The 25,148-nt window shown below is 35.6% G+C and overlaps 1 protein-coding gene across 2 annotated transcripts in view; it reads left to right on the top strand.

The window, feature by feature from the left end:
- Positions 1-7,290: 7,290 nt before the first annotated feature.
- Positions 7,291-25,148, top strand: part of slc25a13 (solute carrier family 25 member 13) — a 40,206-nt gene continuing 22,348 nt past the window's right edge. Inside the window, exons 1-8 of one of the 2 annotated variants that reach the window (XM_016283280.1) lie at positions 7,291-7,360; positions 7,951-8,001; positions 8,771-8,913; positions 13,381-13,496; positions 15,878-16,017; positions 18,525-18,671; positions 19,702-19,840; positions 24,352-24,445. In XM_016283280.1, the coding sequence (XP_016138766.1) occupies positions 7,349-7,360; positions 7,951-8,001; positions 8,771-8,913; positions 13,381-13,496; positions 15,878-16,017; positions 18,525-18,671; positions 19,702-19,840; positions 24,352-24,445 (842 nt within the window). In that variant the 5' untranslated portion in view covers positions 7,291-7,348. Of the gene's footprint in view, positions 7,361-7,932; positions 8,002-8,770; positions 8,914-13,380; positions 13,497-15,877; positions 16,018-18,524; positions 18,672-19,701; positions 19,841-24,351; positions 24,446-25,148 lie in introns of those variants that run through there. The other variant, XM_016283279.1, reaches the window with a different exon arrangement.

The raw sequence follows: 25,148 nt of genomic DNA, 5'->3' as shown, positions 1-25,148 counted from the left end.
CGTATTTACAGTATATATATATATATATATATATGTAAATGCATGTTAAAAATGCAGGTAAATTTATATATTATAAATATTTACATTTTTAATTACATTTAATTTTCCTTTTACAATTAATTCTTTTACTTTTGTGAAGATGCCCTTTAGATCAAAAGTTAAATTTATTTTTTATTGATCATGGGTGTCACTTTTACTAGTTTTAAAGTTAAGATCGTGCAGATATTTCAGTTCATCTTTACTAAAATGAATATAATGTGTTTTGATATTTTTTCCAAGTTTTAAATTGCTTTTAGACAACTAAATAAGGATAAACTAGAAGCTGTGCTGAGGCCAATAGATTCATGAGCAAATGAAATATGGAGTGCAACTGTAAAATACGGAAAAATGCAGCTTTGGGGGTTTGAGAGCCTGGGAGGCCTGGCAGAGGCACAGACTTATAGTACGAGCTCAACACGGAAACAATTAATCATGTGTGAGTGGCTGTCTGCTCACAAGACAACAACAATGTTCCAAATCTCACCCTCAGGCAGGACACAAATCCAGCAAACCGCTCAGGCATGCGGACCCTTTCTATCTCTCTTTTTCTCTCTCCGTCTGACACACACACAGACAAACAGGTGGTTAACATGCTATCATGCTCATCTGATTCCTTACTATACATCTTAATAGGAACTTGCAGCAAAAACACCCCCTCCTTTTTCAAGATTCAATAATCCAGTCCTTTCACTGGTAATTTTTCATACACGGCAAATTAATGACCCATTCACGTTGCTTTTTCTCCTTCTAAATACAGGATGGGAAAACCAAAATCTTACATTTGTCAACCTCATTTCAAAAGCAAACTCAAGCTTTTTTATTCAATGGTGGGAAATTTAGTCATCATTTAGTCATCTTTAATTTAACCATTTGTCCTCTGAGTGGCAAACTTCTTTAAAATGAGCCAAAGCAGGCAACGCCTACTGAAATGGAATGGAAAATGTGCAGTTTATTTCATACCACTGTGTTTGGGATTGAGAAATGAAAGAAACACATAAGCAAGCAAAGAACTGGTGTGTGTTTCATGATGGAGTGTCTGGTGGCCATCATGCATCTCGTCGAAATTAGAAGTGACACATGTTACTGAAGGGCTCCCCGCTAAGGAACACTGTTCTGCCGTGGCGGGAGAGAGCGAGCTTTGGATCATTGCTTATTGTGCTGGCTTACATATGCTCTGATTAAGGGAAGCAGAGTGTGTGGAATCTCACTCATTTTTCTGTTTGGCTCAGACTACAAGGGTCCACATATGGCAGTGCGTCATTACAATCTTGCATATACAAGGATATTGTACTCATAGATTATCCTGGGAAATGCTATAATGATATTACACCAGAAGACATTTCCATTGTGATGTCTATGGGTTTTTATTTGACATAGATTGTTTACAAATAATAGATTTTCTCTCTTTTTTTGGAATGGCTCATCTCTGTAGTTCATGAGAACACTTTTTGTCCTCTCATCTTACAGGCTCCCGTCAGTTCTGACGGAACAGTGAACAGGATTGTTCGTTTTTGCTTGAAATGGATTGAGTGACATGTAACATGATTCATCCTTGGTGATTTTTGTTTTGTATTTTGCATGGGCTACTCTGTAGCCATGAGAACCGCACTATGCAGTGTCTTTGTTCCTCATCCAAAATGCAGATGTCAAAATAAAAAGAAAAGAGCTATCTATTGATGCACATCCATTCATCCCTAAGATGTGCTTTTCCTGTTGTCCAAATTTCTAAAATAAAATATCAAATGTTTTGACTAGGGATGTGCAGTAGCATATCAGTACCAATTTCCACTAATATCCATTTTTATACATAATATCGTGATGTCTAACTTCACTTGTAGCATGATTTATTTTAATTTATTTATTAAATGTTTTAGAAACAAGTATCTTATATATTCACCAAGGCTGCATTTATTTGATCAGAAATACAGTAAAACAGTATACTGTGAAATATTACTACAATTTATATTAAGTGCTATTTGCTTTTAATATATTTTTAACATACAGTGTAATACTGTGATGGCAAAGTTGAATTTTCAGCATTTTCAATCCTTCAAAAATAATTTTTATATGTTAAATATGCTATATGGAGTATTTGATGAATGGGGAAAACAAGCAAAAGAAAAAAGACTGGCGGATGAATGAATGAATGAATGAATGAATGAATGAATGATTGACCTGTGTGACCTCAAAGATGGTAGTTTTGTTTTAATTTTTATAGTATAGTGCAGAATTTAATATTGCATTTTTTAAACTTAGAAAACATTTTAAATTGCATTTGAAAAAACAAACTGAAGCATGCTTAAAATATAGGACCAAAATATGTATGTGTATGTAGCCTATGTATCGGGGCGCGGGAAGACGCCACTTAATCTGACGATTAATGTAGGGTGACCATACGTGCCATTTTCCCAGGACGCGTCCTGGCCAGGATTTGTTTTGGCTTTGTTTTCATGCTTGCTGAAGGTAATGATCGAAAAGTAGTTTGACCAATAACATGCAAGCATTGTACATAATGGACCAATCATGGCGTGTGAGAAGGGGGGATCTACGGTCAAAGCGATGCAATTACGCGTACATATTAGGTGTGTTCGACTTAAATGCAGTGCGGCTCAGACCGATCAGTGTTTGACATCAAAGTACCTTGAGAGCGTTTCGAAAGCATAACCGTCTGTATGGTACTTTGATGTCATGCACCGATCGGTCTGCACACGCAAACAAAGCCAAAACCTAGATATTTTAGGCAATATAGAAATCCTGGCCAGGACGCGTCCTCGGAAAATGGCACGTATGGCCACCCTCGATTAATGGGCGTCTTTTGTAATGTTGACTAGCTGCACATAGTGTAAATAGACACTCCGATTTTTTTTATTCCCAACAGTTAAACAGTTGCCCACACAAAAAATAGCAAAACCCCCACTTCCCGCGCCTATGTATGTATGTATGTATTACTGTGCGTTCACACCGGTTCACACCGCCGCCGGCGAGAGCGTCAAAAATCGCTCTGGCCGCCGTGCCAACAACGCTGTAGAGTAGAAAGATTCGTGGACGCTCAGACGCTCAGACGTAGATCGAATGCTTATCTTGTACTTAAAAGGGTCGCAAAGCAAACAAGCTTGTTGATCTTGTGCAGACTGACCACAAGGAGGGTAACGTTATAAGTTAACCTCATTAAATATTGTATAAAGCACTAATACCACACTATAAAAATACGCTGATATAATATATATCTATAATATCATATCTGATATAATATATCTAAAAGTCCTTGACTTGATTGTACTTAAGCAAGTATAATCAGGTATAAACATTACTTAATGTAAGTATAATCAGGAAAATTGATTTAAAGGTTTAAAAGTGAACTGGGACTATTATACTATTATGATTATTTTATTAGATTATTATTACTATAACGTTAATGCACATCAGCAACTCACCAGAAACACCAACAATCTCAGACACCTTGGTCCACGCATCTTTTTAAATTTATGTCCCTATACACAAACAGGGACACGTTGTAGATTATTGAGAAACCTGCCACAGCAATAATCAACCTCTCCTCCATTTTGCTTGGGAACTAATGTGGTCCAACCAAAGTTTACAGGGCTGCGATCTATCTATCATATATAAATAATATATATACATACAATATATATATATATATATATACTGTATATATATATATATATATTGACCTTTATGTTAACTATGCTTAACTCAACTATGCTATTTTTTTTCTAATGCAGTCCAACAACTTTCCCGATTTCAAGCACCACCTGTGTATCTAGATTTGTGGCCAGGTGGTATGTCCTCAGGAGAAGGAAAAGGAAAAGACTTAAAGATTTTCTGGTGTTCTTGTTTTGTTCAAAGACAAACGAGGCTGATAATTTCCCTCCCACAATGCTGTTGAACAGATCAGCAGCTATGAGAAAGAGCAGGAATCTGAGGTCCAAGAGTGCAGCCCAGAGCCTTTGACTCGCTCCGCAGTGTTTGTGGGCAGCATCTGGATTCACTTAGGTGGAGAGGTACCCTTCATCCTCTCAGGTTGCAGGTCTGAGTGTGGGCTCTTGTTTTTCGAAATGGCTAAAGCCTGCTTGCCTGGACCTTCTCAAACTGCCCCGGCGCATCCGCCTGTCCCTCCAGAAGGGCAATTTCAGCCCATCCCCTATGCCCCAAAGCATGTTTAGTGTAGTCACTCATTTGAACTGAAAGATGTTAAACAGATTCATTCAGGAGCCGGATTTCATGGGTCTTTTGCAAAGCGGAGTGAGTAGGTTCAGGTGACTGTAGCATACAGATGTGTTGTGTACAAGTGTAAATGCTGGGGAAGTAGGCAAATAAATAGTGAACAGCTTGTTGATCTCCTCATCATCACTTTACTCTATAAAAATAAACAGATCAGTCAGGCTTTTCCTAGGTCAGGTTTTAAGTCTAGCTGGGAACAACAGTTACTTACTGCTCATTTGTCTATATTCTATCACTGCACTACTGTCGGTGCTTTTTATAGTATTGGACTTTGAATTGAACCAGACATACAAAGTTAGCTGGTGGGATGTTGTTCAAACAGATTTATTTTTGTGTCTGTCAAGGCCCATAATGCTCATTCTGTTTTTGTCAGGGGAATTATATATATTTTATCTGATTCCCTACTAATTCAGTTTGACATCTTTCCAAGACAAAGATAAAACAGACATTAGAGATAGAGAGTGAAAAACAGTATAAAATAATGCAGTAACCATATAAGGTCTGAATGCTGACAAAGATTTTAAAAGGGTAAAAGCAATGGCATACAGTGAATTTGTATGTGAACACTTAAAAGTCTTGTTAGTGGTGCTTAAAACAGTAGCTGTTAACATTAAATGTTAACACTATATTTACATACATGTAACTACCTGGATTTGTAGTAAATTTGCAGCAAAGGAACTGTTGTAAAATGTAACTTTGGGTAGAAATGTATAGAAAGGACACAAGATTTTATTAGTGAATTTTATATAACTGAGCAGATACAGAACTTAAAGGAGGCAGACAAGCTCAAGGAGAAGTTAAATCATGTCAGTCATCTTCATCAGCACTTGAAAGACTATAATGATCCTGTCAACATCTCAAATAGACACAACTTGTAAACCACATCTCCATGCCTCTGTTACTTAAAACAGAAGGTATTTAACCTTAGAGACCTCTGGAGTCCCAAGTCACTGACCATTATTAGAGACACTCCAGTGGTAAAGAGCAACAAATTGGTTCAATCATTTGTTTATAAGTAGTTCTATTTTTAAGCCTCTCAGTTTAGACAACTGAAATAGGGGGATTTTGCTCCAAGATGTCTGTCTACCCTTTCAGCCTTTTTCTTCAAAGATGTGTTTGTCCCAGGAGAGGCAGAAGGCGACCCTGGCCAAGATGTGTCAAAGGTCTTCTGGTTCGGCAAAATAATCCAACCACTGGGGAGTCCAAGCACAGAGAACTTTTCATCATTATTTGGTATAGGACATTATTTTGGTATAGGCATATCTGTTATATATATATACACTGAACAAAAAAAATTATAAACTTTTGTTTTTGCCCCCATCGATGTGTTGCATTGCGTGAGGCAAATGGTGGTCACACCAGATACTGACGGGTTTTCGGACCCCCTGGACCCCCCAATACAGTAAAACTGCACATTTTAGAGTGGCCTTTTATTGTGGCCAGCCTAAGGCACACCTGTATATATAGCTGGAGAGAGAGAGAGATACATTTGTAAACTGTTTGGTTATGAACAGTCTTCAAAATGTTTGGAAGGAGTTAAGGGTTAGTAAATGATGATAGAATTCCTATTTTTGGGTGAACTATCCCTTTAATATGACTTACAATGTTACAGGTATACTGGGTTGAATATTGCAATCAACTTTCAGAAATGTTAACAGAATGCATCACTATGTCTTGAAATATATTTCTCAATAAAAATAGAGCAGGTGCCATGGATATTTGGGGGAAGAGAATTTCCCCTGTGAGGCCCATTTGAGTAACGGAGAAAGCCTGCTGTGAAAAATGGTTCCAACTGGTTCTTCAAGAATCCCAGAAGCCACCAGAAAAACACTTTGAATTATTTTGAGCTCAAAATGCATTTTATTTCTGAAGACCATCTCCCGTCAGAGACCTTTTGCTCCTTTAAATTGTTTTTTTATACCAAGGAAAAATATAACTGTTCCTTCTTTGCTCAGTCGATGGTTGAATAAAAAAGCTTATGGAGACAGAATGGGGAAGACTTGTTACATTTCCAAGTAAATGGTTAAGTTTTTCCCCCCCGTCATTTGGAATTTATGTTAACGTCAACAAGCTCTGAATTTATTTAATTTAATATATTTGTCTGTTTTTACTTATAACTCATAACTATAGCTTATTAAAACTCAAAAGAGTGCATTTCATTTGATTTAATCATTAGATGACATAACATCAGTTATTCGCCATTGCTTAACATTTCTTCATTCTACATGATGGGTCTTATTCCTTCTGCTATGCATTATCTTTTGAATTATGTACCGTTTTAAGAAAGAACATGTTTATTATGCCAGACTTTCAGAAATATGTTCTGGTCACACTCAGTCACTAAAACATTAAATTATAATGGAAATAAAAAGCTAACATTGCTCAGTAAGATACCTATAGCAACATGAAGGTGAATTTGTGAAGTTAATATGATCACATTCGTTTCTGCAATTTCATTTAACAGAGTGAGTGTTTTAGGCTATCAAATAGGCCAATTCTACAAAACATCACATAATTCATCAACTGCTAATGATTGATGATATTTGTATACTGCTATCTTCCAATCAAAATGATGTCAGTTCCTAGAGGATGATGTTATTAATGGCTTTTTGTTTAAGTCAGGGATAAACAAATAGAAATTAACGACAGGCTGAAAGAATAAAGTGATACCTACAATATATGTTTCTTTGAAATTTTTCGAATAGAGACAGGAAATAAACAATTAAATATGTATTTATATTTGTATATTCTTGTGAAAAATTAGTGCAGATCACTCAGGAAAATTACAAATAACATCTGCTCAAATCAAAGCAATGGCTTCCTTTAAAAAAAATCACAACTGATATTGTGATAACTAACTAATGATTAATGATTAACGTTCTTAAAAAACGGTTATTGTATACAATATATGAAAATGATAGGGACATTCTACTGCTCCTAGGAACCTGAGCGTTTTATCCGCTTTCCTCTGCGCGCAACAGCCGCTACTGTCCCGTGCGTGATCTCCATGGAAAAGTCATCAAGCTCGAGAAGTCTTCCTGTTGCTATAGTTGTACGCTAGCTGAGCATGGCAGCAGAGGTAAGCGCTATTCTCGCACAGAAACAGCTAGGCTTTTTGCAGACGAAAAGAGCTCACTATTTGATCGTGAACTATACATATATATCCAGAAAACGTAATTGCAGGATACTGGAGAGACGCGAGGGAGATTAACTGATAACCTTCAGTACACAGCAGTCGGAGCCGGTGTGATAGAGCTAGTTAGCCTGCTAATGTCCTGACTCCTGGGTGAATGTTAGCGTCTCTCAATGACATTGCGACATAAGAGCACTTCAGAGAGCTCGGATGAAGCATCAAACCCCTGCAGATAGACTGTCCAGCGTCTGCTTGAGTGCTTGAATGGGTGTCATGGGGTTTATAGGATGCTAAACATTCTTGAAGTGAGCTGAAGTTGAGCTTCACATTACAAGTGCTTGCTTGGGTTCCTTACATATAAGATGCTTTTAATAATAATATCACTTAGTAAATATAATATGATCACTATTACCACTGGAATGTCATTATAAAAAAACCTCAATCCTAAAATAATGTTAAATGAGAGCACCAGGCCTGATGTGTATATATGTGTCGATTCATTATGAATGTAGATCACAATGTGTTTGTCTCTACAGGTAATGATAAAGAGGGCTGATCCAGCAGAGCTCAAGTCCATTGTTTTGAAGGTATGTCATCGCTTATCTCCCCTGAAAGTCTGGAAATGAAGGGACGGGAGCCGTAGCCCAACATCTAAGCACTGGTGTCAATGACATATACCTCTATCTGATGTAACCCTTTAATAAATGTCTCATTACAGAAAGAATACCTGAGGATTCATTTAAAAATGCATCGAGCAGTGTATGGAACTCATAGTAAGTTCACATGAATATACGAAGCGGAGTTCCTTAAATGCACAAGAAGAACTTTGCAATGTATTTTAAGGAGCATCTTAAATTAATCTAACAGCAATGAACTAACACACGCTTAATATTCCTTTCAATAATCAACCTTTTTTTTCCCTTCTGATATCTGCCATAAAGAGTGGAAAGTACCTTCTGAATGATTGTAAAATGTTTTGTCCATGTTGCCTTTAACTATGAAGGTAATTTTTCTTTGCGTATATTGTCTTGGGCTTTTAATTCTGAGTATTTATTACTACCATTTTGATGCGATATTGAGATGTATTTTGCCGTACTAGTAGTCATGAAATACTGCATTGTACAATCACTGTATTAAGTGACTGTTTCAATGACTGCTTTAAATGTGCTTTTTTATTGTATAACATGCATCATATTTTATGTAAATCAGATTGCGGATATTTTGTGAACAAACACGTAACAAAGTATTTTATTCTCTATATCTATTCTGTACTGCAAGTGGCCTCAACATTATATATACTGTATATATATATATATATATATATATGATATTAGCCCAGTTTTTTTCCCTTCACAGTATGCTAGTGTGGAGAAGAATGGAGAGCACTTCATGTCCCCAGAGGACTTTGTGTCCAAGTTCCTTCACGCACAAACAGACATACAGCTTTCCAAGGAGGCCACTGGTTTAATGGCAGGTGTTGTGGACCAGACCAAAGATGGGTTAGTATTTATTTCTATTGCTGCTGTTAAATTTGTATGTCGCACTTGAGCCTTTAGCAGGTTATAGTTTGGAAACAAATCAAACTGTGCTACAAAAAACAAAACAAAATTGCCCCATAAATAATACTGTTGAATTTTCAGTTTTTAAATGACAATAACCAAAACACAGCTGAATTTGTGTTTTTTTCATTAATAATTCACGACTTGTGTAAATTACAGTTTATAGTTCATTTGATTCATAAACAAAGCCTTTGCTGTGAAATGGATGTGGATTATGCTGCGGTATCTTCCGCTTTTAATCCTGCATTAGGATGAAGGGTCAGACATCTTAACACGCCACACTTTGTTCAGGTGCTGCTCCATTCAGGCAGCATGGCTCAACCCCTTTTTGCATTAATATGTATGCTTTTAATGATACATAATGATGCCCAATGATACGCAAGCGTAAGTCCAAAAAGATTGTGCGTTACCACGGCAACCAGCCCGAGTGCATGTGGTCATGCGGCACACATTATTAGGGCTGCCATAGACTGGGAGAGGTACACACGCACTGTAATTGCCTGTGCCATTCAGCTCTCATGCTTTGTGCGACTTTGAGGATGGATAATTTGCTGCATCTCAGCTATTAACGGATAACTATTAGGGAATCATGGCTTGAGCTCTCTTTCTGAACATCTTTTTTTTATTTATTTGCAAGGCTTTGAGTAAAAAATAGGAGCGTTGTTTGATTTAATCAAGATTATGGAAAAAGGTTCATAGAGTATGTTGGTAAGCATTGTTTTTTTGGTTGATCTTTTTAAAATATTATTCGCACAATGCATGTAGGTTACTGAACTAGTTAAATAAAGATCTGGATATATATGGATTTCTGAGGTTTGGTCAAAGTGGCGGCTGTGGTCGGGACCTTCATGCCGTCAGGACTGTGGAACGTTGCAAATGAAGAAACGTTCATTTTGAGGCCTTCGTCCCAGAATTATGATGGAATGAAGCCCTCACAGCGGTTCATAATTTTTCAAAATAAATTTATGTACAAATAAAGCTCGTTATAATGTTGAAATGTATTCAAAATCATACAATTTCCATCTTATCCATCTCTAGTTAAATCTGTTTGTGTGGGAGCCTATGTTTTTGCTGAACACGACATGTTTTACAACCGAGGTAGGTTTTCATCTGATTGAGATGATTCACAGGTTATCTCTGTTTCATGAGATGGATACAAACAGCATGATGCATTTTCTACCTCCTCCTGAGCTGGAATAAATCAAGTGATATGGTGACATCCATCAGGCACTGAATCATTTCTCCTTTATTCACTCAGCCCTGTTTGAGCGGCATCCTGCCAACGGTTCTGAATCATTCATTCAACACATGTAGACTTCCCTGCTGATTCAAAGATCTGCCAGACATTCTCTCCTTCTCTCCCTCTATCGTTTCTCCCCTCTCCATTTCTGATGGAAAAACTCCTCAAGTGTGAAACTCCGTAGCCTCTTGGGGGTTAAAACTTTGTAAAGAGCGCATGCTGAGAAAATGGCAGTCCGTGCCCATGTGGTTTCAGGCTGGTCTGAGGTATGCACTCAGGGAAAGCTAAACCAGCCCACGTCCCTCTGCATCCACGCTTGTCAGTGACAATGACAGGACCAGAGCTTATTGAAGGTGCTCTCTCTTCACCTGTCACGGATAAAAGCTACTACGCTAAACCACTGAAATAATAAGTCTGTAAATAGTGTTTCTGCTAAGGACAGTGTTTACCAGCACCTTTCTCTTTTAGAAACAACACAATTTAAAGGTGCGTGGCACCCGCTGGGAGATATAGGGAAATGATTTGTAAAACGTATGCCTGTTGTGATTAGCATAACACACTGAAAATTGATAGCAACATAATATTACAGATCTATGAAAAATAATAGTATGTCTCTCTCCAGAGTTTTGATGATTGCAGTGTAAGATCAAGAATTGAAAACAATTTGAAATGGGTCTTTTATGCCCACAAAGTCTGCATTTATTTAATGAAAAATACAATAAAAACTAATATTGAGAAATATTATTATAATTTAAAATAACAGTTTTCTATATTAATATATTTTAAAATGAAATGTATTCCTGTGATGACAAAGCTGGATTTTCAGCAACCGTTACCCCAATCTTCAGTGTGACTTGGTGCTCAGTTATTAATTCTTCTTATTACCAGTGTTTAAAACAGTTGTGCTGCTTAATATTTTTGTGGAAAATTTGAAGCATTTTTTTCAGGATTTTCTGAAGAATAGAAAGTTGAACAGAACAGCATTTATTTTGGGGAAAAATATTTTGTAACATTCTAAATGTCTTTACTGTCACATTATAATGTGTCCTCGCTAAATAAAAATATTAATTTCTTTAAAAAAAAAAAAACTACTGACCCCAAACTGGATGGTGGTGTATTTAAAAAGGTTTGAGTTTAGAAAAACACAGTTCCGCATGAACTGCCCATATTATTAAACCATTTCAGTATCATATTTGAGAAAAGTTTTTGCATTCCCCATGTTACCATTCTGGTTCTGTGCCATTTTAGTTGATGGTTGGAAGATGTTTTGCATTGGCCTTATTACTCAAGCTTAAGTTTAGTTTGTTTTTCATGGATACGGCATCTTAGCGTGTTTGTGTATCAGCGTAATTGTTCTCTAGTAGTCAAGGAACTGCTAATCAACCATCATAAGCCTCATGTCTGGCATGGTGCTGGGGAAACTTCATGCACAACTCATTCTTGTGCATGTTGATAGGAGGCTATTTAATGCAGATACGCTTCCAAAATCAATTACAGTGACCATCAAACTGATCTGAAATGAAAGCAATACCATCTGGTGATTAGAAGTCCATCGTTTCCTTCCAATGGTTTCTGGTGTCGGAGATGCATTTTAATCACTTGCTGAGTTTTAGTAGACTTTTCTTTTAGTAAAAGCAGCAGCATCTGTATCATTTCTCATTGCTTTTTGTTTTTAATCATTGACGCCCGGGCCCAGTGGATCACCTTTATAGCTCTCCACCCACTCTGAAACAGCAGGCTCCTGTTCTCCTACTGTCAGCTTAGTTAATAAAACAATTACTCTTGACTCCACAATGTGGCTGATTTGGCATGCTGGAAGCGCGCAAATTCTCAGTTCCTTTGAATTTCATCAGTAACAAAATTAATTAGAGTGGCCACGAAAATGTAATCATTGCTCCCTGGAAATTGAAATAAATTAGAGATGCATGCATTGGGACTGCTCGTTAGCAGTGACCTCGAGTAATTGCTGTATCCATTTGTGAAATTCATAATGGAGTTGAGGCAACTTTGAACTGCGCTTAAATAAAGACTAGATTGCATGGTCCCCAGGGTTTCCTATGAATGCTGAAATTGCTTATTTGATGAGGTAGATACGTGTGTATGTGTGCGGTTGTGTGCATGTTTATGTGTTTTCTGATGTTCTGCAAATGTCATGCTCTCCATTATGATTCAAACTTTTAGTCATTTGCAGAAGTATTGCTGTTCCCCTTTATTGATATCAATTTTTAAATCTTTCTGCAGGTTTACTTGAATATTTTTTGAACAATAGCACCCGTTTATCCTTACTGTAAAGGGAGCACACATATAGGAACTAATGAAATAATCTTAAAATTGATATATTTAATAATAGTGGAAATATAAGAAGGCTTCCTAACTCTTTTTAAAATGTGCAGGAGTCGTCAAAAGTTTGGGCACACCTCATCAATAGCAAACCATTTTCTTTTACTCTGGTTCAACTCTTCATTGAAAAAGAAAACAAAATTAATATTTTAGTTTTGTATAGAAATTCTTACAGAGATACTATTTATTATATCATTTTTATATAAATATAATTTGAAAAATATTTACACTTTTTGACTATATATTTTAGTTGATATATTCTTTATTTTTAAGCATTTTTAGTATAAGCCTGTACATAAAAAGTTGTTGAAGAAGACCATAGAAATCACGGTGTCTCCTTTTGACTAGTAGTGTATGTGTATACTAGTAATTCCTGAGCATTTCCTTACTGTACTGCAGCATGACTTGTTGTAATCACATTATTTACTGAGTTCCCATCCTGGGGGCCTTATATGAACTGCTCCCATTTTCAGTAAGGTAATGACATTTGACAGTCAAATTGGAAGCACTTCAATCAAGATTGGGATCATTGAATAGCCTGTTATGTCAAATTGTTTTGTCATTCACTTAATCTCTGGGCCTAGAATCGAAGCTGGACTGTGTGTTTAGATGTTTTGTACATCATAATTTTAGGCTGATAATTACAGTTGAACAAATCACTCAAGTGTCAAGTGTTCACAATGAAAATATGTGCTACCTTTTTTTGTTTGGCGACGAGAAGCAGTAATCAGTGAGTGATACCCTCTCATCATTCAATAATGCAATGCCAGGCTGGTGGAGTGAAGTGTCCACAATATGTAGGCTGTAAGTCTGTTTGTCTCCATCAGGTTGATCTCCTTCAAGAAGTTTCTGGCTTTTGAGTCTGTGCTGTGCGCTCCGGATGCTCTCTTCGTGGTTACCTTCCAGCTCTTTGACAAAACTGGAAACGGAATTGCCACTTTTGGTGAGTGTACAACACTCTTCATAAAACAGAGTTCCAGCTCAAAATTCTGATTGGATGAGCTGTGTTTGAAGCTGTTGTAAAATGTTCATAAATGTTCACCTGTGACTGCATGCGTTCTGTATAAATGGGCCTAGTTGTTGTGTTGTTTGGCAATGTCAAACAGGCTACAGTTACGAGAATTAACTCTATTACTTGGCAGAAAAGCTGTGTAATAGTAAATGTAAATGTTTTTTGAACATTGGAGTCTTTTATTAATCTACAGTTGCCGTGATTTATAAAGGCTAAGTCACTCAAAGCCTTGTTAGGCTCTTCACTTTCTGTAAAAGCATCCTTGTTTTGTTTTTCTTTGCTTTTGCTTTCTCTTGTTTTTTATTTAGCTTTTTAATTTTTTTTATTTGCTTTGCTTTTTTCATCACAAGAATTTTTAAGAATTTCAAGCATAGAAATTCATTTTAATTTGCATTACATGAATATCCTTGTTTTGGCCTAAACTGTAGGCTAATTATATCAGCTGAATGTCTAAATCAGTGAGGTTATCAAGTATAATTCCAAAGCACCTTATGTTCAGCCACCAGCCTAAAAACAAAGGGCTAATGTTAAGTAGTCTAATCTGAATGCTTGCTTAGACCGACAGATTCCTGTCACTTAGCGAAGTACTACAGGATCAGTAAAGGTAAAACTCTTAATCAGGTTTATTCATCCACTGCCGGAGATCTTCAAAATTGTAAACAGTCCCTAGTGGACATCAGTATAATCTTCCACTTTACATTCATTGCGGTTATCTGCTTCCAGACAAGACTAAGAACAAAGGATAGTAATGCACCAATAATATGAGAAGTTGCTTTTGCAGTTATATTCATGTTGCAAAAGAACTTGGCACAGGAAGAATGCATGTGTGTATCTCATGCTTTAAATTTCCCTAATTGACTTAAATAGTCTAATTTGCCTTTTGTAGGTGAGACCTGTCAGATCAGCTCATTTCAAATGCACTACCCAAAGTGCCTAGGCGGAGAGATAGAGACTTTCATCAACCTGTTTTAATCAATAGGGAATAAGATCAGATAATACATGCACATATGCATATTTTGTATTGAAATGACTCGGTTATTTAGAGGTGATGTTTCTGTGCCATTCAAAGGTCTCTTGTTGTTCATGTCGTCAGTGGTACATCTGGGTTGAGCTGTAATGAGAACATATAGGCAGTATTTGTCTCATACACCTGTTTTTCAACTGTAGCAATCACGTCAATATAAATAGCAAATAACTTCTGACTAAGATTATGGTTATGTCAAAGCCACTTTATTGTGATGCGCTACAGAGGGTAGGAAAATGAAATGCCGCTCTGTGTTAAAGTGAACAGGAGACTCCCGTTTATAACCCTCTTAATGTCATTAAAAGCATTAAAGGTCTCTTGCTGTTATATTAAACAGTCTTTTTTCACCATTTAATAAACCCTGTCATTGCAAGTCATATTATGAAGGGATATTTTTAAGGGTTTGGAAAATTTAGGTTTTAATTAATGAATGACTAGGGCTTTTTTCATTTTTCTCCTCCCTTCAACATCAATTAGGTGAATTAGAGGTAATAAACTTGCAGGCTGCCATGCGACTCCAAAGCGATATAAAGAAAGAAGGACAGAGATGTGTTGACAGGTTCATAAACACTGATAAAATAAAGGTCTGGAGTAGCTCCACAGTGGAACTCTGTTGTAATGCAATATAAAAAGCATCTGCTAAATGACTGCTTACTGTATATAATTTGCCATAAATGGGAAAAACCTGTTGGAACTGCAGCGCTCCATGAGGAATGCTTCTCGGCAAAACCTTCAACCCCATTTTTCTTTGCTTTTATTGTCATCTTCATTGCAAAGACATATTTTGCCACTTCTGTTTAGCCTTTTATTTTCTAATTTAATGAATATGTTTTATTACAAATTATATCATCAGCATATGAGTGAACAGTTGAACTGAAAAATAAACTTAAGTCAAAATGTCTTTTTTCGATTTGATGAACGGCAGTTTTGTGTAAAACCTGTTGATCAAGTTCTCCCTCATGATTTGAGATGATCCAAGAGCAAGAACATCTGAATTTCTGTATAGAGTCAAGTTCAATGTCTTAAATTTACAAAAGTGCCAAATCGTAAATATATCTGCTTCATTTTATATAATACATTACATAATGGTTTTTATTTGTATTTTTTCAAAATGCTTAATGTGTATTATCATGTTTAAAAAAAAAAAATCAGTTTGATGCCTTGTATATCTAAACGAGGTTTACTTTTAGACCCTTGTTTTGGCGGTACTAAAATCTAACAATGCGTAGTTTTGTAACTCAATCCTCAACAATGACATTTCTGACGTCAGGCTTATCTCTAATTTCAGAGGATGTGAAACAGGTTTTCGGTCAGACCACTATACACCAGCACATCCCCTTTAACTGGAACTCGGAATTAGTTCAGCTCCACTTTGGCGCCGGGAGGAAGAAACACCTTAACTACGGGGAGTTCACTCAGTTTCTGCTGGTGGGTATGACTGCTGTCTAATTTCTCTCTGATCCACTTGCACCTCACCTTTCCCGCCACGTACGCCCAAACACGTTCACTTTCATACTGTCCTCGTCACATATGTTCCTTTACCGCCGCAGAGCTCAGATCGATGTAATGTCTTGTTTGGTATATTCTGTGCCTGGTCTCGCCTAGATTGACACACAGTTCTGGGCACCATTTCCCGCAGCACAATGAGGCATATTGACCTAGTTAGTCATTAATGAAACACTGGAGTTATATTCCTATGCCAGCATTTGTTTCTCATTAGGTGACGTAACCTCAGTGCAGTCTAGCGATTCCCCTAAAACAGGTAAAGGTTTTCTCCTGCAAGAAGAATAGCAGTATTCCTTTTGTATTTGTGGTGTGCAAGACATTTTCCTATATAGCGTCTAGACCTGAGAGTGGGCAGAGGGGGTGTGAGGGGTCGGCTGTGCCAAGTTTGCATCTACGCTCACTATATCTGAATGAGCTTTTTATATTAAACTTAACTTGGACCAGATGGGTTTTTGGGAAACTGCGAGAAACATGCCGATATTGTGTTTGTGGCCAAGACGGGATTAATTTTGTTTTTGGAACTTGAAAACTATGAAAAAACACATTTCCTGTTTAATTTTTTTTTTTCTTTTTCATTTTCTTTGAATTGGCAACTTTTTTTATGGTCGTTTGGAGTGATTTGAAAATCCGGTCAGTGTTAACTGTTCGATTTTATCCACTACAGCACTGATACAATATCACGCTGCACTGTAAAAATGAACCAGCAGCTTCACGTACGTATGAGAAAAAAAGCTGTAGACTCAGATTTACTCTCTATGAAATCCACAAATTCTCAGAATTATTTTCCTTTCCTTTATGAATGGATGCTTTCCAACACTGACTTCATGTCAATATGACCACCTGCAAATATAACATGTCGGAAATCTGGCTCTGCTGTCAGAAATGGTATTACTGTCATAGCCAAAGGTCTAAGATCCTTGCAATTTTTTTAACCTGAAAATAGATGATGAGATCTTCTCAGACATTTTTAAGCAGCTGTTTAAATGCAGTTTTAATGCCAGCGTTTGAATTGAAATAACTGACCCAAACAGAGGTGGCTCATCAAATGTTTTTATTTGAATCCAAAGACAATTAAAGGCACAATAAATGCCATGGTGGTTTCAATATTGGCTTTCGGGGGTTCAGTTCTTCTCCCTAAATAAAAAGCATGCTTTTGAAACACTCACAGTTGCAGTAATTTAAGGTTTTAAGAGACGAACTGTAAACTGTAAGGTTCAGATCCACAATTATTATGCAATTCCACATGCTTGTGGCTGGAGCAGCACAATGCAAGACAGGAAAAATCTGTAGCCAGATAATATTTTGCTCTACCTCTGCCCTTGTTTTATTTATTTACACTGCTACTGGCATTTCCTCGTTGTTTAAAACATTGTTTGTGTGTTTTCGAAAAGCACAGGACTCAGCATGTACAGTGTAAGATATAAAGCCAGCTTCTTTGTTTTTCCAGCATTTGCTTTAATGTGATTTGCAAATATTCAAATAAGTATACTGATGTGGAAAAATAGGTTAATAATAGTGAAATTACTGGCAACAATCTGTAACTGTATTATCACTGTATTTTTATTAGGACAGTGACATTTCTATAATATCAGAAATAGGTTAGCATGGAGTGTGACATTCAAAGCGTTGACATTTCCTCTAATAGTGTTTTGTGAGCAGACGTTTCTTCTATACGAAGCCACGTCCATTCGCACAGCAGACCTATATTTCTAGTGTTTTGGAGCGGTAGCTCAATTATGCGGGAAGAAAGAAAAACAACTCTGTTTAAAAGCCTGAGCTGTGTAAGAAAGTCATTCTCGTCTCCTGATGTGATACTGCAGCCGTTTCAGATGAGTTGCGCAATCAACAAAATGAGAGTTTCCTCTCCAATCGTCCAAATAAATTAATTGAAAATAACAACAAACGCATAAAATAGTTATTTAATTAAAACATCATGAGGGTATGAACTGATACTTTTATAAATTAAAATATATTTATAAATATTTTTTACTTTTAAAATAATATGCTTTAAATAATCAATTTATTTAAATTTTTGATTTTCATGATTAAGTAAAATAAATTGTATTATAATTGATGCATATAACGCTTTTTTTATGTTTTAGACTAAATATTTTCACATATTTTGATTTAGATCGATGCACAGGGTTCATTTAATCATTATATTTATATATATATATATATATATATATATATTAGTCTTTATATTTAATATTTACATATCAACTGCAGCTGCTTTTACCATTCAAATAAATGATTTGCATTTACATTTTTACATAATTAAGGCCAGCTGTACATAATGGATCACATGCATAAAATCACATGCATGTAATATATCTGTGTGGGTTTTTTTCCCCAGTACAAATCACTCCAATTCAGCATTCTGTAAACTACCAGCATGCACAGCCTGATTGACATGTATTATGTTGCAGGAGATGCAGCTAGAACATGCCAGACAGGCTTTTATGCAAAGAGACAAGGCCAAGACAAGCACCATCACCGCTCTGGACTTCAGGGACATCATGGTGACCATCAGACCCCACATGCTCACACCATTTGTGGAGGAATGCTTAGTTGCAGTGAGTTTGTTTATTTTTATTTATGTTTTAGCTATTTCAGCCAGTGGTTGTACTGTATGACAGTTTTGTGATTGATTTTTGTTTCACGTAAACCACTGGGAGATATTTATTTGCTAGGTGTATGTGTGTAAGCGGTCTGTTTTATACACACTCGGTGGGGTCTGTCATTTTCTCCACAGTTTGTGCCTCATAAACCTTGGGATTCTAGGAGATGTTTGTAAACACACAATTTCGAGGCCATTAGAAATAAATTAAAGACAATATGCTCGTCAGACCCAGTCTATACACTCAATCCTCTAATTTAGATGCCTTGCAGAACAAGACAGGAGGTGTAAACATTTTATCCCATCTACATAAAGGTTTATACTTTTTATGGGCAGGTTTATGCAGGGATTTTACAAATGACATCTTGGTTAAGGAAACTTCAGTGCAGGTCTGTTTTTTTGTGGCTTCAGGTAGACGCCACCATTTCTGCAAAGCACACAGCGCCATCTAGTGAGAGACAATCTGCTCTCGCTTTTCTTTCCAATCCCTCTTAGGCCTGAAGCACTATTTTAGCCAAACTACACTTCGTCTAGTGAAATCATTGGATATAAAAATGTTACATTTCATAAATGCTTATTACTTCAGCGTAAATGAAATTAGTCACTGGCTAGTTTTCTTTTTCTTTTCCCCATTTTCTTTTGCTGTCAGAGTGGCAAAGGGAGTTTTTACACCAAGCATTCTGTCAGATGCTATTTAAAGATTTACCTCATGTTAGTTTTCCACTTTATATGTCCCTCTTCTCATAAAACAGCTTAATTAAAAATGGCCCTCGAGCTTGAATCCCTCTGAAATTACCAGTGTGCCTCTCTGTGAAACACATGTATTTATTTAGCACTCTGTGGGGTGGAAGTGCTAAAGATGTCGCTGCACTGTAGCTTGATTAATGTTTGGCACTCCATAGAATTCTTAGCTATTTATCACCTCTGTCCCTCGTAAAAGGATGTCTTCGTTCAAATGTCTGTGTGTGCGTCTGCCAATTTTGCAGGTGGCCGGTGGCAGTACGTCACATCAGGTCAGCTTTTCCTACTTTAATGGCTTCAACTCTCTGCTAAACAACATGGAGCTCATTAGGAAGATCTACACCACCCTGGCAGGCAACCGCAAAGATGTGGAAGTTACTAAAGGTTAGTAGTGTTTTTGTTTTGACTTTGTCCTGCCTCCCCTGATTAGGCTGACTTTATGTGGCACAAAAACAAAAAAAATTACCCACAATGCATTGCTGGAGATAAGTTTGCTTTTATGTGTTTGTTGGGGCAATATAATTACTTGTATTTTATAATGTGTGTAATTTAATTCACACACACACACACACACACACACACACATATATATATATATATATATATATATATATATATATAATATTTATAGTATTTAAGTATATTTAGAAATGTTCTTATTAGTATTTAGAAATATTCTTATTTAATTTTTTTGTTTCTCATATTCTTTTTCATTTTTTAAACAGTTAAATGTCTTGCATATGTTGTTGTGCACTTTTTAAAATGCTATATTCATATAATGTGTGTAATTTAATATAAATAATGTAATTGTATATTACTCAAATTCTTTCAATTTTCAAAACCAATCCAGTTTTTGTTACTGTCAAATTCTTCTTATGTGTGTGTGTATATATATATATATATATACAGTGGGTACGGAATGTATTGCAGCCATTTGCTAAAATCATTTAAGTTAATTTTTTTTCCTCATTAATGTACACACATCACCCCATATTGACAGAAAAACACAGAATTGTTGACATTTTTGCAGATTTATTAAAAAAGAAAAACTGAAATATCACATGGTCCTAAGTAAATTAACTTAAATGATTTTAGCAAATGGCTGCAATATAACAAAGAGTGAAAAATTTAAGGGGGTCTGAATACTTTCCGTACCCACTGTATATATATATATATATGTGTGTGTGTGTGTGTGTGTGTATATATATATACTGTATATATATATATATTAGTGCTGTCAAACGATTACTCGCGATTAATCACTTAATTAGTCTCTTTTACACAAAATAAAAGTTTTTGTTTACATACTATATGTATGTGTACTGTTTATTTATTATGTATATATAAATATACACACATACAGTATATATTTTGAAAATATTTACATGTATACACATTTATATAGTTATATTATATTTTGTATTATATATAAATATATTTAATATATAAACAAAGCATATTTTTCTTAAATATATACATTCATGTGTTTGTATTTATATATACATAATAAATATACGCAGTACACACTCATATTATGTAAACAAAAACTTTTATTTTGAATGCGACTAATCGCTTGACAGCACTGATATATATATATATATAAAAATGTGTTAAATAATAGATTTAGCTTGATAATAGATATTTTGAAAAAAAAAGTTTAACATTTTACATATTTCTTACATATGTTGTCGTGAACTTTAAAAAAATAAAAAAATAAAATTGTTAATAATTAAATGTTAAATTCAAAATTGCTGATTTTTTTACTCACTCGGACTCTTCTAATTATTATTATTATTTTAATTATTTATATATATATATATATATAACAATTTTGCATAATACAAGTGTAATATTACTGTTGTAATAAGTCATGTTTAGCTCATTAGAGGATGATAAATAACTTTGAAAAACCTGTCAATATCCCATCAAGGAGGGCTTTTAAAACAAAACCCCCAAAACCTTAAAAAACCCTTGGTCTTTGTCTCCCTGGTGTGTGTGTGTGTGTGTGTGTATATATATATACTGTATATATATATATATTAGTGCTGTCAAACGATTACTCGCGATTAATCACTTAATTAGTCTCTTTTACACAAAATAAAAGTTTTTGTTTACATACTATATGTATGTGTACTGTTTATTTATTATGTATATATAAATATACACACATACAGTATACATTTTGAAAATATTTACATGTATACACATTTATATAGTTATATTATATTTTGTATTATATATAAATATATTTAATATATAAACAAAGCATATTTTTCTTAAATATATACATTCATGTGTTTGTATTTATATATACATAATAAATATACGCAGTACACACTCATATTATGTAAACAAAAACTTTTATTTTGAATGCGACTAATCGCTTGACAGCACTGATATATATATATATATAAAAATGTGTTAAATAATAGATTTAGCTTGATAATAGATATTTTGAAAAAAAAAGTTTAACATTTTACATATTTCTTACATATGTTGTCGTGAACTTTAAAAAAATAAAAAAATAAAATTGTTAATAATTAAATGTTAAATTCAAAATTGCTGATTTTTTTACTCACTCGGACTCTTCTAATTATTATTATTATTTTAATTATTTATATATATATATATATATAACAATTTTGCATAATACAAGTGTAATATTACTGTTGTAATAAGTCATGTTTAGCTCATTAGAGGATGATAAATAACTTTGAAAAACCTGTCAATATCCCATCAAGGAGGGCTTTTAAAACAAAACCCCCAAAACCTTAAAAAACCCTTGGTCTTTGTCTCCCTGGCCAACTGCTGACCTGTGAAACAGCCCTCATAGTCTGGCTGCAATGGAGCTCTGCGTCTTGGACACACACTCTTACTGTACACACCCAGCCTGCGATGCTATCAGCCCTGTGGAGACCGTGGCCAAGGGTGGGGAGGCTACATTTACCGCTGCTGTTCCCACAGAGGCTGTAGGCCGCCGTCGGGCTCCGCTGGGACCTGTGCGTGCGAATTTCCATGTCTACTTCTCTTGTTGACCCACAGCTGATTGGTTCCGTATATTTTCAGCGGTACACCGTAGCATAGTTTCGTCATTGCAACAGCCATCGTTTGCTACCTGGGGAAAACGCAGACAGAAAAAAAAGGTTGCAAATGTATAAAAACATTTAATGTGGATCGTCTTACTGCTTTTCTGGCCATTCTAAAGTAGAATTTCATCTCACTTATTTCATGGCTTCCGCGTGATTTCCGCGAGTTACTTTTCCGCTGTGATACTTCAAAGTTTTTGTAGAATCAAATATGATTTTTGGCAGGTCGAATGCTCTTGGCGGCATGTTCCTCACACTTATCAGTAGCTGGTGTTTGTTTTTGGAGGGAGCTGAAGAGACAGATGCCCTGCGTGATCTTTGATTGGAGCGTTCTTCACACTTCACAGCGTGTTTAAGGCCGGGGTAAGCTGAGCTGGCCTTGATTCAATAGGCCTCTGTGTAAGAACACTTGCTGCCTTTTTCAGGCTAGTCACTCTATACCAGTGCAGTGGGAATCCCACTGTTAACCGGCCTGTGTTCGTTCTGCTCATTACCACTCTGCACGTAACCTACACAACCAACTGATAAGATTTACTAAATATTTGAATTAATTATTTACTACATGATCCAGTAGGGATCCCTCAGTGACACTGAAATGAATTTGGCTTGTAATACTCTATGAACAAAACTTCAAATCAAGTGACTTTTATTTTAATAACAGATGGCGCAAGGCGTTGTACATATAGGGTAATTTTAAATGAAAGCATGTAACTGAATTCCTCCATGAAGAGCTCTTGTTAGTGAAGGCCACTTTGAGGAAGTAATTTTACTGTTTATAATCATGTGATTCTGAGCAACATTCATGCATTTTGAGGTAATTTGAGATCTTACCTCAACTACTTACCTTACCGTCGCATCATTTGTTTGCAGATGCCACTTGATTTAATATTTAATTTTGTTATTTAGTCATATATTTTAAAGTGTGGCTTAAAGGAATAGTTCATCCCAAAATGAAACTTTTGTCATCATTTACTCACCCTCATGTCGTTCCAAACCTGTAGGAGTTTCTTTCTTATGTTGAACATAAAAGAAGATATTTTGAAGAATAATGGTAATCAAACAATTGATTGTCCCCATTGACTTCTATAGTATTTATTTCCCTAACTATGGAAGTCAATGGGGGACCAACAACTGTTTGATTCTTCAAAATCTTTTGTGTTCAACATATAAAATAAACTTATGCAGGTTTGGATCAACATGAGGGTGAGTAAATGATGACAACATTTTCCTTTTTGGGGTGAACTATTCCTTTAAGTGGCCAAATTCGCTACAGTTGTAAAGTTTGGGATCAGTAAGATTTGTTTTGTTTGTTTGTTTGTTTATTTCATTTTTAAAGAAATTAATACTTTTATTCAACAAAATGCATTAAATTGATTAAAATTAACAGTAAATCCTTTTACATTTTTATAAAAAAATATATTTTAAATAACGCTGTTCTTTCGAACTTTCTATTCATCAAAGAATCCTGAAATAAATGTTTTGCAGTTTCCATGAAAAAATTAAGCAGTACAACTGTTTTCAAAATTGATGATAATAAGAAATGTTTTTGAGCAACAAATCAGCATATTAGAATGATTTCTAAAGGATCATGTGACACTGAGCTTTGCCATCATAGGAATAAATTACACTTTAAAATATATTAAAATGGAAAACTTATTTTAGTAAGCATAAATGTCAAAAAGTTTTTTGAAAAACTGATTTCATACTTTGGAATAGGCCACGGTGTATCTTTGTGAAACAAGCTTGTTGATTACTATAAATGAAATTTTAGCAGTAATTAAATGATTCTGTATTTTCCCTGTTTTGCAGAGGAGTTCATCATTGCTGCCCAGAGGTTTGGCCAGGTGACCCCTATGGAAGTGGACATCCTGTTCCAGCTGGCTGACCTGTCTGTGCCGAGAGGGTGAGTCACCATGGCGACAGGGCCCTGCTGAATCATCGTCTGAGAGCCTCTCCCCATCAAGACGAGGGTTCGAGACTCAGCCATAACATACTTCAGCTCTGCCTGTGTTTCACTCTCGCCATCTAAAAACAGCATTAAATTATATGTGAAAAGTTTTCTGGTATCTCTATTCTGAGTCTTGTTCTGGCAATTGCATAGTCGATGATACATGACTCTTCCTATTATTGTACAGCGGGAGGATTTGAACATGGTCCAGCTTGTTCTAACTTTCCTGCAGCATGTAGCGGTACATATGTTTCCACACTACTGTAACTGCTGCAAAGTTCTTACCAGAACAGTAATGAGCTTGGAAGTATATTTACAAAATATCTGCTCTGAGCCATAGAGCGGTGTAATCATGGTGAGTTAAACCCCTCTTTCCAAAACCAAAGATATCACATGAACATTTTTGAAGAGTCAGATGCCACGACCTATGAACTTACTCATGACACTACTGGGTTGGTCTCAAATGGAGCAAATGGTGATCAGGAGTTGGTTTTTGGACATTATTATTTCTTTGCAATGTGATACTGCAATTATCTACCTCACTTTGAGTCAAGATGTTGGAGGTTTTTACTTGTGAGGGTACACTATACCACATTTCCTCAAACATCTTTGAGATGCTGTGCTCATAAAAGGAATCTGTTTAACTGTTTATTTATGT

This window comes from Sinocyclocheilus grahami, unplaced genomic scaffold (assembly GCF_001515645.1).
Source record: "Sinocyclocheilus grahami isolate Dianchi unplaced genomic scaffold, SAMN03320097.WGS_v1.1 scaffold173.1, whole genome shotgun sequence".
NCBI lineage: Eukaryota > Metazoa > Chordata > Actinopteri > Cypriniformes > Cyprinidae > Sinocyclocheilus > Sinocyclocheilus grahami.
This window is presented reverse-complemented; position numbering and strand designations above follow the sequence as displayed.